This window comes from Cyprinodon variegatus, unplaced genomic scaffold (genome assembly GCF_000732505.1).
Source record: "Cyprinodon variegatus isolate N-32 unplaced genomic scaffold, C_variegatus-1.0 Scaffold32, whole genome shotgun sequence".
Classification (NCBI taxonomy): domain Eukaryota; kingdom Metazoa; phylum Chordata; class Actinopteri; order Cyprinodontiformes; family Cyprinodontidae; genus Cyprinodon; species Cyprinodon variegatus.
In genome coordinates this window covers 449,752-463,435 of record NW_015150485.1, presented here as the reverse complement: position 1 = coordinate 463,435, position 13,684 = coordinate 449,752, and the positions used below count along the sequence as shown (strand labels likewise).

Below are 13,684 nucleotides of genomic sequence, written 5' to 3'. Positions count from 1 at the left end.
AGAAGACTACACAAAAAATAATCTTGACTTATCGCATAGTAATAAATTATTAATATCAAAAATGTATTTCTGTTTTTTCTTTTTACATATTTTGTTAAAAGGCCAAATAAGAAATTCAAACCAAAAAAAAGTAATTTTCTGTTTTGTTTATTCTTGGATCGGGCTTTAAAGGGTTAAGATGTGCTGTTCTCATAGCTCATACAAGCTTACCGTTTCCACCAACAGCTGAGACTATATAGTAAACTTTGTCAGTTAACTGACTGTTTGGACAGATGATCACTGCTTTTTGCCTCGTTGGTCACGTAACTCCTCCTCCACTGCGCGGTGCATGCGCCATCTTTGTTATTAGTCGCCGCTGTTGGGTAGAAACAGCCTATGTCGACAGCGGGCCGCTGTGACAGCAAATCCCATGCTTTGTGAGCAGAGCTATCTGCGCAAAGCATTCTGGGATATATCTGCCTCTTCTGAGGCCTTTCTTTTCTTCTCAGACACTTTTTCTCTTAAGACCCTCTGCCATTTTCAAAGAACCGCTGTGAGAAAGGTGAGCTTTATCGACTGGACCGTGGCTCTGGTTTGGCTTTAGGGATGCTGTGTGGCTGACTGAGGTGTGGGCAGTGCTTGAACAAAAGTTTTACTATTGTCTAATGGGTCACTGATTCGTCTGCATTTTCCCGGGATGGTTGATCATCCACGGACTCGCTGTCAGAATCTGAGCCGCTTTCTACCCAGTTCTCCTCATCGGTCTCTCCTTCTCATCCATATTTTAAAGCATTTCTAAAGCCTGTTTCGCTGTTAGATTTCTTCTGAAAGCCATTTTTCCATATTAGCCAAAGAGTTCTAGGTAGGGTGTTGGTTGCTAGGCAACGGTACCGAATGTCAATCAACCGGGGGAAGAACTTACAGTGCAACTAATAGAGCCGTCAAAATGACGGCTGTAGGAGATCGAGGTAAAATTTACCATATTTATTTTTTTACGTTTTTATTTTATTTTAAAAAACTATGTGAAAATGAAGGAAATATAGAAACAGAAAAAGTCAATTAACACGAGCAACATCATTTAGTTCTTTCTCTTTAAAATCTCAGAACCGTCAAAATGAAGGCCTTAGGAGTTCTAGTGTTAAAACCCATATTTAATCCTAATCTTGTCTGTCCTACGCTAATAATGAGCAAAGGATAACTTTACTGTTCAGTAGGATGAAGAACAAAAATGAAAATAAAATCCTGTCTACACAAATGATTTTTGAATTCACACTGAGATCCACTATAGCTCCAAATCCCTTCCTTTGTTTAAGAGGAAAATCACCACCTCTTCCAGTGAGAATCTGACATTTCCTCTCTTTAAGCATAAACATCCTGCCTAAGTGATGCATTTCAGATGATCTGTTAGCCGCTCTTCCTTACCTTGGCTCTGGCCTCACGGCTCGCCTCTGCCTCGGCTGCCATGGCTCTCTGGAGCTGCATGGGCAGCTTCACGTCCTTGATCTCCACGCGCTCCACCTTAATTCCCCAGTCGTCTGTGGCGTCGTCCAGAGTGGACTGAAAAACACGGAGACATTAGATCAACACATCTTTGTTTTAAGCACTGTCCAGCAGATGGACGAATCAAAGCTGCACCTTACAGAGGAAACCATCACTCTGCTGCTGCACTGAACACTCACAGGAAATCACTGATCTGATCCTATGAAAACTTTACTGGAGAAACTGAATTGAAAGTTGCATTTAATTACAAAGTATGATCTAGTATCAAGTTTATACATTGTAAAGCACTTTACCTTCAAACTGAGGGCTTTGTTGGAGAAGGAAGATTTGTTTCCTTTAATAACTAATGAACATTTTAAATCAATTCATGTTATACACAAAGAATCAATTAACAACAAAGATCCCCTTCAGCTTTTTGTAATAATGCTAATGTCACACTTCTGTTTACCTTTTAATACTAAAATGAAAACCAGAAATATTTTCCCTGGATTTTGATTTAAAGTTAAAATTAATGTTTTTATCTGAGTAATAAAGTTAACTTTATGTTCTTGCAAGTTGCCAGCAAAAATGATGTTGGGTGTGTTCATGGGTACTGCTTATATTTTCTTTTTTTTTAACCTGTGGAGAAGTTAAACAGGGTTTTAAATGTTTTATTATGTTTTTTTTAAAGCAGAAGAAAGAACGAATTTCAAGTATGTAATTTTCTTAACTTGCCCTTGTTTGTATTCACTGGCAGCTAAGAATGATGGCTTCTGGGATAAATATTTTCATCTTATTATCTTGTGATAACAAGATGAAAATATCTTATCACAAGATGTGATCCTTGTGATCCTTATCCTGTTATCTATGGACAATAAAAGTGATTTTCTAATGGGCCAAGCAGATTGTTACCTGAAGTAATTGCTGTTTTTAAGATCAAAAATTCATTTCTGTTTAGAAATCTGTCCTTTGTGCCATGCAGATAGTTTGACCCTTTGGTAGCTTTGTGTTACAGACCAGAACCTTTAAATTACATACCTCATCTGAAGCTTATCAAGGACAGAATATCCATACCAAATGCCTGATCCTCCAAGAATAAGGGGCACTAAATTGCAAATAAAATTTTGTTTTGGCATGTGCAATAGGTCGGTATGTTTTAATAATAATAATAATTGAACTGTATTGATATATCTTCTCAGAACACGCTGTTGTTCAATAAAGGTACATTTGAAGATCATTTCAGCTGAGAACATTACACTTTTAAGCTTCACTATATGGCCCATTTACGATGTAATGTGTAATTAAAAAAAAAAATTTACGAAGTTGAGAGGAACATGGCAACCAGCGGACCTCCAAGGGTAACGGCAGCCAGGTTTAATCCTAGCGCCTCTGCAGCAGCCCTTTCTCAGCATAGCCCTGTCTGAAGGCTATGATGGCGATATTTTTGTTTTATTTGGCAAAACGTTCATTTGATTTGTGTTTATTTGACTGTGTTAATTATTATTCCCCCACTAATTGAAAAAAGGTAGAATTTCTTATTATCTAGAGACTATTAATAACAAGAGGTGAAACGCAGCTTCAGACGAGCTGAGGGTGTGGTGACGTCACAAGTATGGTTCTGTTCCAATTGACCCCATTTTTATGCTGCATGCTCCCGTTCTTCTCGAGTCCATACTTTTGTTCTTCTCAAGAACATACTTGGCGAGGACACAAGTCCGTACTCGCATTCTAGTGAATTGAGAAACGGCCGTGTGTTCTGCTTGCGGTTTGAGAGTGGCTGGAAAAGAAAGATTCTAATCAATGTAGTTGGAGGTCATGATAAAATAATCAAAATTATTCAAAAAATAAAAATATCAATGCCCAGTAATATCTATAGAGCACCTTATATTGCTAGCCTAATTTCTAAGTGCTAATGCTAAAAAAAAAATTGATGAAGTGCTGAAAATAATTAAAGTTAAATATAGATAACACAGGGTTTGCAGTCTTAAAAAAGGAGCAAAGACACAAAACAATGCGCAGGAAAAGATGGAAGGATGGATGGTAAATGTTCACTTTTGCATATCCTCCAGCCATGAATTTTGCAGTTTGATCATTAAAATACTATCTGAATATTGATTAAGGGCAAACATGCATAAAAAGGGGTTTGGATACACCGTCTGCTGGGTTGCAAATCAGGGTTCCTACAGCATAAGGCAAGTTAAATTCAAGACTTTTTAAGATTTTTTAATGCCATTTGAAATAAAAAATTTAAGACCAAATTGACAAAAAACACAAGAAAAACCTGCTTGCGACAACTTTACCCAAAGGTTTATTTTAACATAAACCACTGCACTAATGTTTTAAATTTTGAAAAGCTTCCCATACAGGAAGAAAGCTAAAAACACACAAATGACAGATATATTTTAACAATTATTTAACTGAATTCACAAACTTTATTTTAGCCGGGAACAAAACAAATCAGTTTTAAAGCCACAACATAACCAGTGCGAAGTCTTTTTTGCAGCTATTTTTCTTTGTATCGTTTTCTTAGTATGTTTGATTTGGTGATACTGTAAGTGGAGGCGTTGCAGAGACAAGGGTGGAACAAAACTGAGAAATACCGGCTGTTTCTAGGTAATTCGATTTTGAAGCTTTGTGTTTCGCGATTCGCATGTGACTCCACTGCCTTAATTCCCATTGTTCTGAGCTTGAATGACTTCTTGCACAAAATACTCTGTGCCTCATGTATGTTCCCTGGTTTTAGCCATGGAGAAAACTCTTGGCTGGAGCCAATTTTCATTATATTTACACTTGCTCATATTTTCCAGACAAAAAGTAAATGGCGCATCTCCCAAATGTCCCGGCCGCAACAACGCTTTCATTGGTTCCGCTATCGGGACGGAACCAATAATGGCGAGCCGTTATTTTGTTTTAAATAATAAAAAAAATTTGCCAATTTTAACATTTTATTTGGATTACAAAAATAAATTGTAATAAAAATAATCCTATTTATGATGATTTAAAAATTAAGACCTACGAGAGACTAATTTAAGACATTTTAATACCAATTAAGGCGTTACTTTTATTTTGAAGAATTCAATGCCTTTTAAGACTTTTTAAGGACCCGCGGGAACCCTGGTTTAACACATGAAAACAATGCTTGTAGGAACATTGATATTCTTGATCATTCAAAAAAATTACTTCTCTAACTTTCTATAAAGAAACAATCTCTATGTTCACATTGGAAAATTCTCTGGATTCACTGTTTATCTCTCAGGGTCCCAAAGCGGATGGTCACACTAGAATAAAAAGTCTCATCCCAGCTGGGATTAATCAAACTTTATTTATAAAGTCCTTTTCATAAACACAGCAGTGCTTTAAAGGGTTAAAAATATTTCGACACGAAACCACAAAACCCCCAGAGTAACAGGGACACCAAGAAGGTTAAAACTGACAAAAAAAAAAAAAAGATCATGTTCATGATGTGAAGAAATAAAATGCTTTTACTGAACAACTGTAAATAATCTGGGACTCATTTAAAACACACTAAGATCATCGATGGGGTTGTGACCAAATTTGGAAAAGTTAAAGGGGTATAAATAATAATAAGAATAAATTAAAATAAAGGATCTTAAAACTGGGTAGTCAATTTGTTTCTGTTTTTACATGACTTATTTTTTAAGTTTTAAAATGTTACTCCTCTTAATCAATTTTATCTTTTGCAGCAGCTTATCGCAAATGAAAATTGGATTTTAACTGCCTTATCATCGGGATTACAGTTGGTTAGTGCAACCTCTGCCAACATTTAGGTAACGGTTGAAAGCTGGCGCTGACTTCTCTCATCACGTTTCCTGAATGAGTCGGCCTACATATAAAGTCTCAAATGGTTGAAAGAGCAAAAAGGCTTCATAAAACTGAGAGCCAGACCTCAGTAAACAATCAAACAAAACCACAAGCAGCACAGAGAGGAGAACGTCCACACAAAGAGAGTCATAATTGAGTAAAGTGCGTAATGGAAATAAACAGCTGCAAAAACAAATCTATTTATATAACTTGCTTGAGAAAATGCTCTTCTAAGTAAAAGAAAGATAATGTTTCTAACTCGGGGGGGATTCTGTCCTCTACCTGCATGCTGTGTGCGATCTCCTCACGGTCGGACAGGATCTCCGCCAGGTTCTTGGTGCCCAGGACGTTCCTCAGGGTGGTCTGAGCCAACAGACGGGTGGCGGCGTCCGCGTTGGTGATGTTAGCTACAGCCAGGGTGGCGTTCTGGACCCGGTAGTACACCACACCATCAACACTCACGGTCACAGAGTCTTTGGTCAGAACCTTAGAGAAAGGAAGGTTGGATCTAAATAACTTCTGTTAAAAGTTAAAATATTTCTGGAATTCAATTCAAAAGAGAATATTTCTGTTGGTTTCGATGTTGTTTCTCAGATTTTAATATAACATGTTTTTAAGACAGAATATTTAGTTCTGTACACAGCGACAAAGTAGGCCTTAAAACCTGAACTAGATGATGGATCCAACAATAATACTGGAAAGCTAAGTGGAAGGAAAAACTGTGTTAAGGAAAAAAATGCAGTTTAACATTTTTTTAAAATGGTAATTTCTTATATTAAGTCAGTGATTTAAGAACCACTACACTGAGATGTAACTTAAAATGTGTTCTAGAAAGCAGATTTTTTTAATTTTATCTCCAAGTCACAGCCATCAAAATCAGAAAAAATAAATGCTTAAAATGTATCCTGTGTGGAATAAATGTATGTTTCACTCCACGAACTGAATTATAGTAGAAAACAAACTCTATGACCCTTGAAGTGGGAAGGATGACTGTCATACCTCTTGTGGTGGGATGTCAAAGGTGATGGTACGCATGTCCACATTAATGAAGCTGTCAGTGCATGGTAAGATGAAGAACAACCCTGTGAGTACAACAAGAAGGCAAACAGTTTTGATAAATACTGAAGTCAATGCAACCACTGTATTATAGAAGCCTAACAAAAATGTTTGGAAACACCAGAGTAAAGGAGCTTCTGAATGGAGGAAGTTAAAGTGAGCTGGTTCAACTTCAGCTGTGCAGACCGTGAGGTAAAGCTGTGATCCTAGCAGCGCTATCAACCAGTTTAGGTCTTTTTATGACTAAAATAAAGTAGTAACTGGCCAGCATTTAAATCCATGCTTTTGTATTGGGGACCACATTATCATACAATCACTTGTAGCAGCCTTAATTTCCTGTCCCAATATCTGGTGAAACATTTATAGCAGGGAGCTGAAACACACTGCAAGGATTTAAAGACATAAAAAATAGAGAAATCAAATTTTTTTGGAGGGATAAGGATAATAAAGGATGAGATGTATGAGTTGAAGAAACAAAAGGCTCACCTGGGCCCTTGGCTCCTCCTTTCAAGATGCGCCCGAGTCGAAAGATAATGGCTCGCTCATACTCTTTCACAATCTGCAGCGAGGAAACAAAAAAAAAAAACACTGTTATAACAAAGACACTTTAAGAATTATGTCAAAAGTTTTACGGATGTAGATCGGCTTTTATTTCCATTTATTACCATTAGAGTGTCACACAGAGTCAATACTGAGAAAACCTTTTCAGAGGATCTGCCATAAAAAACAGGACTTTCATAATAATGTAGATGGTAAAAAAAAGCACAAAAAAAAAACAGCCAGGGATTGCCATCAAAGCGAGGACCTCGATAAAGGACAGGTTTGTCAGTTTACATCCTTCGGACACACAGGGGGATGTTGAAAGAATTACAAAAAGGAAAAGTCTCATTAAAATAGTTAATCTTTTGAGAAAATTCCCAAGGTTCAGAGAAAGTTCAACCCCCAAGAGGTCAAGAAGGTTATGTGTCTCGAAATATTTGAACTATTTCCTTTGGAAATATGAGACTAAAGAAGATGCCTGACCCAGGGTCCTGCACAGGATCCGGCCTGTACAAAAAGATCATATATGGATAGAAAAAGCCCATATTATTTCACGGATATGCGGTAAATGATCAAAATGCGGTCAGGTATTATACAGAGTTAAAGCATGAATGAAACATATTTATATTTCATATAAAATAACTTGATTTAAGAATTTCGGGTAACACGTCGGTTCTGAGTTGTGAGCACAACGGGTGCAGCAGATTCAGTTCTAAAAAAAATCAGACCCATGCAGGACTGTTTGCATGGGTCTGAACCGTGTTCTTAGAAACCAAACACAGCAAATTAGCAAAAAGTATGATGTAAGTCTTCGAGCATGAGGTAGGTCTAAGTTTCACGACCTTTCACTGCCCTTTCTAGCATTTTAGAGTAAAATATGAGGCCATCTGTCCAAGAGGCAGAACTCGATCCATCAGCAGGACAACTTTAAAAAAAAAAAAGGCGCTAATCTACTGATGTCTGTAAGAGAAATGAATCAAGATGTCAAAGCGTGTCAATCAAGGTAGAAGCGACTGAAATGGTGTCATGGGAACCCTGAGAGAGCTGTTAAAGAAATGACCACAAACCACAAGGCAAAACTGCATGATTAGAGCGAAAAATGCATTTAAAAAAAATCCCGCAAACTGACTGTCATGAAAAGTTAAGGCAGGGTGATTGGTTTGAAAACTGAGTCAAATGTAAGACCGTGGGCTAAAATCTGCAATGCATGAAAACACTTCTAATAAACTTACTAACAACATGATTTCTTCCATCACAACACACAGACAGTTCAAACTGTTTGTAAGAATCCTTAAAGAAATTGTTAGGAGTCAGTAGTACAGAATTAAAAATGGAGGTCTAATTAACCTTTGAATTACTCAAAGACAGATACACTTTTAGGATGCTATTTATTTACTCCATTATATCACATAGTGTTTGATTTAAAAACAGGCCTTATTTATAGAGAGCTGACCTTAATGCACATCCATATGGAGAGGGGGAGAGTGAGCAGCATCAGGAGGAGAGAAAGTCCAACCAGCAGCCAGCCACACAGGCCAATGCCAGAATCTGGATTCTCCAGAGCTAGAAGGAAAAAAAAATGGACACACACAGACATGCTGTGAAAACAAATCTTCATCCTTTTCTGAGGTTTTATTTATCAAAGATAGCGTAGGATCTATACTCAAAGTGTACATATGTACGCAAAGGATGTTTCAGATTTATCGAACCATGCGCACGCACAAAACAAGCAAGTTTCCCTTATAAATCACGCCTGTGCCCACAGTCACCCCTATATAGTCCAACCAAAGGAAAGCATGAATTGTGTATTTAAATAAGCTGTTTGATTAATGTTGTTTCCTGGTTATGGCAACCACAGGGGGGAAAACTAAAAAAGTAAGGTGGAGAGTCGGATAGATTTGTTTGGTAGCAACTAGGGCTGTACGGTTTTGCCAAAAAATCTAAATTATAATAATTTTCAACAACAATTATGTTTTTTTCTTCAAACTTGTAGATGTTTCACCCCTGGCTTTCAGTTTGTGAAAGCTTGCCTTCCCAGAGTCCATTGTTGCAGGACTTTACTGTAAAATTGGATAAAAATAAAAAAAAGTATTCCATTATTTGCATGCATGGATCTATGTGCTAGCTGCAAATCTTTCTACCAACTTCAAGAGTTTTACTGCCACCTAAAGGACTGGAGTGAAAAAAAAATTAGGATGATTGAACTGAGTGTCTCTGTGATTGTGTTTTGTTAAATCGTGATTATATTTAAAATGCAATAAATTGCTCAGCCTTTGTAGCTGGGCAAGACAAATCAAAGGACATTATGAATGGAAACAGAGACAGACAGATCGCATCAAGGACTTTAGGATGACAGAAAGTATGGTGCTTTGAGCTTAAAGTTTCTTTAGGCATAGGTAATCAATAGTTGATTACGTTTAATAGTAGATCCAGGAACCCCAGAGTGGTTAACAGCTGTAATTCTGAACAAAGTAACAAATGGCTAGAGAAGCACTCAGATAGTGCAGGCCTCCATAAAGCAGCTAATTTTGACCAATATTGTGATTTAAGCCTGGTTTATGCTCAGATAGCAGGTCCTCTGCGTGTGTGTCGCAGTTAACGCAGATATGCCTGCCCCTTCCGCAGACACCCTGATGCACCTCTCCAAAATTGTAGGTGACCGCAGACAGAGCCGCAGAAAGCGTCGCAGGGAGAAGAGAAAGGATCGGTCAATTCTACATCCGCTCTACACTATTTGTTTATACATGTTTCACTATGTATTTCCTGTTTACTACCTAACGGCAGAATCTCTGGCTGTAGTGCTGTCCACAATGCATGGCACACCTCGGAAACTACCCCAGACACCATACAGGACGCCGATTTTACTTCTGTGTTCTTGAACCCCAGTCGGCCTCAGCAGATGGCCGCTCACACTGAGCCTGGTTCTGCTAGAGGTTTCTTCCTGTTAAAAGGGAGTTTTTCCTCTCCACTGTCGCTACAAGCATGCTTAGTGTGAGGGATTGCATTAGAGTCAATGAGTCGATGCAATCAACTGGTTTTCCTTAGATAGAAAACTTTGAATCAATTTGACTGGATGATCTGGTGAACTGTAAAGTGCCTTAAGATGACATGTGCTGTGAATTGGCACTATATAAATAAACTGAATTGAAATTGAACTGAATTAATTTGTAGCTCTGTGCTGCGGTCTGTTGCTGTGCACTCAAAGCAAAAAATGCAGCATCACGGCCAGTCTTCCGGGAACACTAACGGGTGAACTGTGTTCCTAGGCATGAGGCGCAAATCTGTTAATTAGTTTTCAAGTAATCCTGCTAACAAACCAACATACAAACAGCCTTAAAAACACAGTGTACCTGCAGCCTCTGGTGCCTGTTCTGCTCTCCCCTTTATCCGCTCTGCTTTCTTCTTTAGGCATTCATTACATCAGCTTATCAAATTCAGATGTTTTATGAAATATATACGTATAGATGCATGGATCATCTTGAATCTTTAACTGCGACCTGAAGTTGCATCGGTTTTTCACTATGACTAGGCAACTAATCGATAAAATTGTGTATAGTGACGCAAAAGCAGAACAGACACCAGAGGCTGCAGACACACAGTTTTGCTTATCAAATTTTCTGTTTATGGAGATTTCATTTTTGAAAATGATGGACTGCACGCAAACTTAGTGTTTGATAGATCCTAACCTTTGTGTGGAGAATGAGGTGGGCGGGTTTCAGGTCTCATTTTGTGCCTAGGCAAGTTCGATAAATCGAAACCCTTGGCTTTTTACTAAACATTCGCCCTAGATCATTCATGCTGGTAGTTCTATAAACACCCCTAAACATAAACAGTTGTATTTCTTTTTTGTTCCCTGTTAGTAAGGATTAATTTCACCTTCAACCATTTTCAGTTGGATTTTATGTTAGGCTACATCCAGACATTCAGAGTTATTGATCATGAAATGCACTAAGACAGTGGCTGAGATCCATACCTTCAACATCATATGAAGTGTAACGGCCTGGACCTACAGACAAAGTTAGAAGTCAAAACGCAGTCCTGCGATGTACAACATGCCCCAAAGAAATTAAAAAAGTGCCAATGCAGCTATGCAACACTTTTTATAGGAGAGGGGGAAAGGAACGTCAACAACAATTTAAGATAACATAATGTGAACACCAGATGCATGGAAAAAATAGATGACAGCGGGAGTTCTATTTCTTTCTTCAAGCATCTCCTATGATTATACAGGAAGTATGACAGATTAAAATCACACACCAACTTTGTTTTAGTTTAAAGAAATCATATTACAGATGATTGGAGAGCCTGATACACATTTCCTGTATTTTGTACTGAATTAACAATAATCTATATATTCAATAGCAGTGAAAGGTTAAAGAATGGGTGGTTAAATTATAGCCACAGCTGCCCTGGGGCAGGCTGGCAGAAGTGGGACAACTGTAGCATCGTGCCGCTGTGCCCTGTGGCCGTTGGGGTTTGAATAAGACAAAATTCTCCATCCTAATCCACTGTACTGTCAGAACAACTGCTTTTTAAACTATAGGACTTTGGATTTCCTTTCACAAGCTACTGTGAATGGTTTGCTGAATCGTGACCCACTTTTCTTGACATAAGAGGGGCAAAGGAAACACATTTGTTAACCAGTTGTTTTCACACTCCTGTTATGTTCTGACTAGAACTGCTTTAGAAGTGCAACACCATCCTGCAGCAAAACAAGCCACACAACATGATGCTGAACCCCCTTCCCCTCATACTTCACAATCAGGAGGGTGTTCTCAATCTTAAGAGTACTGCGTATATATAATGCAATCAAAGCTGTACTGGTACTCAATTTCTCAGATGTAACCAGTTTTTCTATTAAATTACTTTGTCCAAGACTTAAAAACCTATTTTGTGAGTACATTCTTCTTGTACCTGGTGTTGGGATTTTTCTAGTTCCCCAGTAGAAAATTTAACAACTTCCCCCTTAATTAGGGTGACCAGACGTCCTACTTTTCATACCTAAAAAAATGCCCGGGGGGAATTTCTAAATCTTCCGGGATTTTGGCCGACTACAGTGCAGCACATATTCAAAACACACCGGGTACTCAGAACTGAGCCATCAGCTCCGGGGCCGGGAACCCTGGCGGACGGGGGCAGGGAGCCAGCGGGGGACGGAGCGACCGAACCCGACCCGTTGACGCTAGCCTAGACACCGGCCCCGTGCCTGAACTTACGGGGCCCCCAGCCCCCCTCTCCTCCGGCTGATGATGGGCTCTCATGGTTCCTCTCGCGCCCAAAAAAGGGTCCTCCTTTTCAGAAACCCAAATCTGGTCACCACACCTTATTTTGGAATAGCAATTTCCTTAATATCCAATGGCTGCCACCCATATTAAATGTCTGGAGTGAATCATCATCTATTGAATCAATCTGAACTTAGCTTTAGTCTGAGCTATCAAAGGGACACGGTTAGGTATGATTAACTCACTTTATCCTATACTTCAGTTTCATTTCTGCAAAGTAAAGATTTTATACCTATGCCTAGCCTTTGCATCAGTAGTTAGGGCTGGAAAAAAATTATACAAATCGATTAATCCACTTTTCTGTTTACGAATATTACATTTTTGGAAAATCAAGGTGTTGTTTTCCAACAGTGCTCTTCGTTTTGTTATATTTTCATTGTCTGTTTCAAAACATTGTTTTAAAACTGTTTTCCACAGCTTAATTTTTATTGCTTTACATTAAGGTCACCCATCAGCAGTCAGCTTTGGGAGAACAAGTTAATGCATATTAGTCTACAATAACAGCACATTCCTTAAAATAAAATAGACAAAAGCAAACTAAGAGAAAACAGTTGGTCGTCAAATCAGGCACAAAACAGCCCACAACTTTTAAATTGCCATATGAATGGAGATAAACAAATAATAGTCAAGTATTTTAAAATGTTTGCTGCTCTAGCATTGGCACTCTTAACCCAGGGTTTAAATGCTTAACGTAACTAAATCGATCAATTTAGATTACATTCACGGTAATCCAATTTACTTCTTATTACGCAGATTAACTGAAACCTTGTTGTAAACCTTCATTTATAAACAACACATAAAATTTTCTCCCATTCCACTGAGTCTCTTTAACAGAATTCGTCACAGAAGTCGTTCTCTTTATAATATAGCTTTAAAACACTTTTATTTTCACTGAACATTTATTTTTTCTTTAATTTAGGAGAACCTTTAGGTTATAAAACCGAACCTGATATTATCGCTCATGCATTTTTCTCACATTCTACTAAGTGTTTAGTATTCTATAAACATGGCAGAAGATCGACTAAAAATAGTCGTATTCTATGTATTATAGCTTTATTACAATAAATTTTTACTGTTTTTTCTATATTTTTTTACTCTCACTTATAAAAAGTACGGTAATGCTACCGTTAGCTTTCAGATACACTGAGCTGTCGGTAAAGCAACTGCTTTATTTGAAATAATACAGCTAGTATTACATTATGTAAAAGTAAAACTCTAGGTTTGTACTTTATATTTTTGAAGGAATAAAAAACAGGCGTCCATATGTGCATTGTGTGGAGCGAGGCTGCAGCCTGAAAACCGTTGATACGCTCTTATTTTATTAAATGCAATTATTGTTCCACAAAGTGGACCGAGCCTCACCGGACTGACGCTCCCTTCTTTTGGATTCTTTCATCGAAACCACTTCGTTGTCGCTGTCCATGATTTAGACCGACGGAGATATCCTTGGATTTCTAAAACAGTTCTGTAACGATCTTCGTGCTGGGGTCTGACGCAATGACGCAGCACGTATTTTCTTTCCTCGA

The 13,684-nt window shown here is 38.1% G+C and overlaps 1 protein-coding gene across 2 annotated transcripts in view; it reads right to left on the bottom strand.

The window, feature by feature from the left end:
• The window catches only part of stom (stomatin), a 17,281-nt gene extending 3,613 nt beyond the window's left edge, over positions 1-13,668 (bottom strand). The window contains exons 1-7 of one of the 2 annotated variants that reach the window (XM_015401566.1): positions 13,521-13,663; positions 10,850-10,882; positions 8,330-8,439; positions 6,823-6,895; positions 6,280-6,362; positions 5,563-5,766; positions 1,402-1,536 (exon numbers count right to left, since the gene is read on the bottom strand). In XM_015401566.1, the coding sequence (XP_015257052.1) occupies positions 1,402-1,536; positions 5,563-5,766; positions 6,280-6,362; positions 6,823-6,895; positions 8,330-8,439; positions 10,850-10,882; positions 13,521-13,581 (699 nt within the window). In that variant the 5' untranslated portion in view covers positions 13,582-13,663. Of the gene's footprint in view, positions 1-1,401; positions 1,537-5,562; positions 5,767-6,279; positions 6,363-6,822; positions 6,896-8,329; positions 8,440-10,849; positions 10,883-13,520 lie in introns of both variants that reach the window. The other variant, XM_015401574.1, reaches the window with a different exon arrangement.
• Between the last annotated feature and the right edge of the window lie 16 nt (positions 13,669-13,684).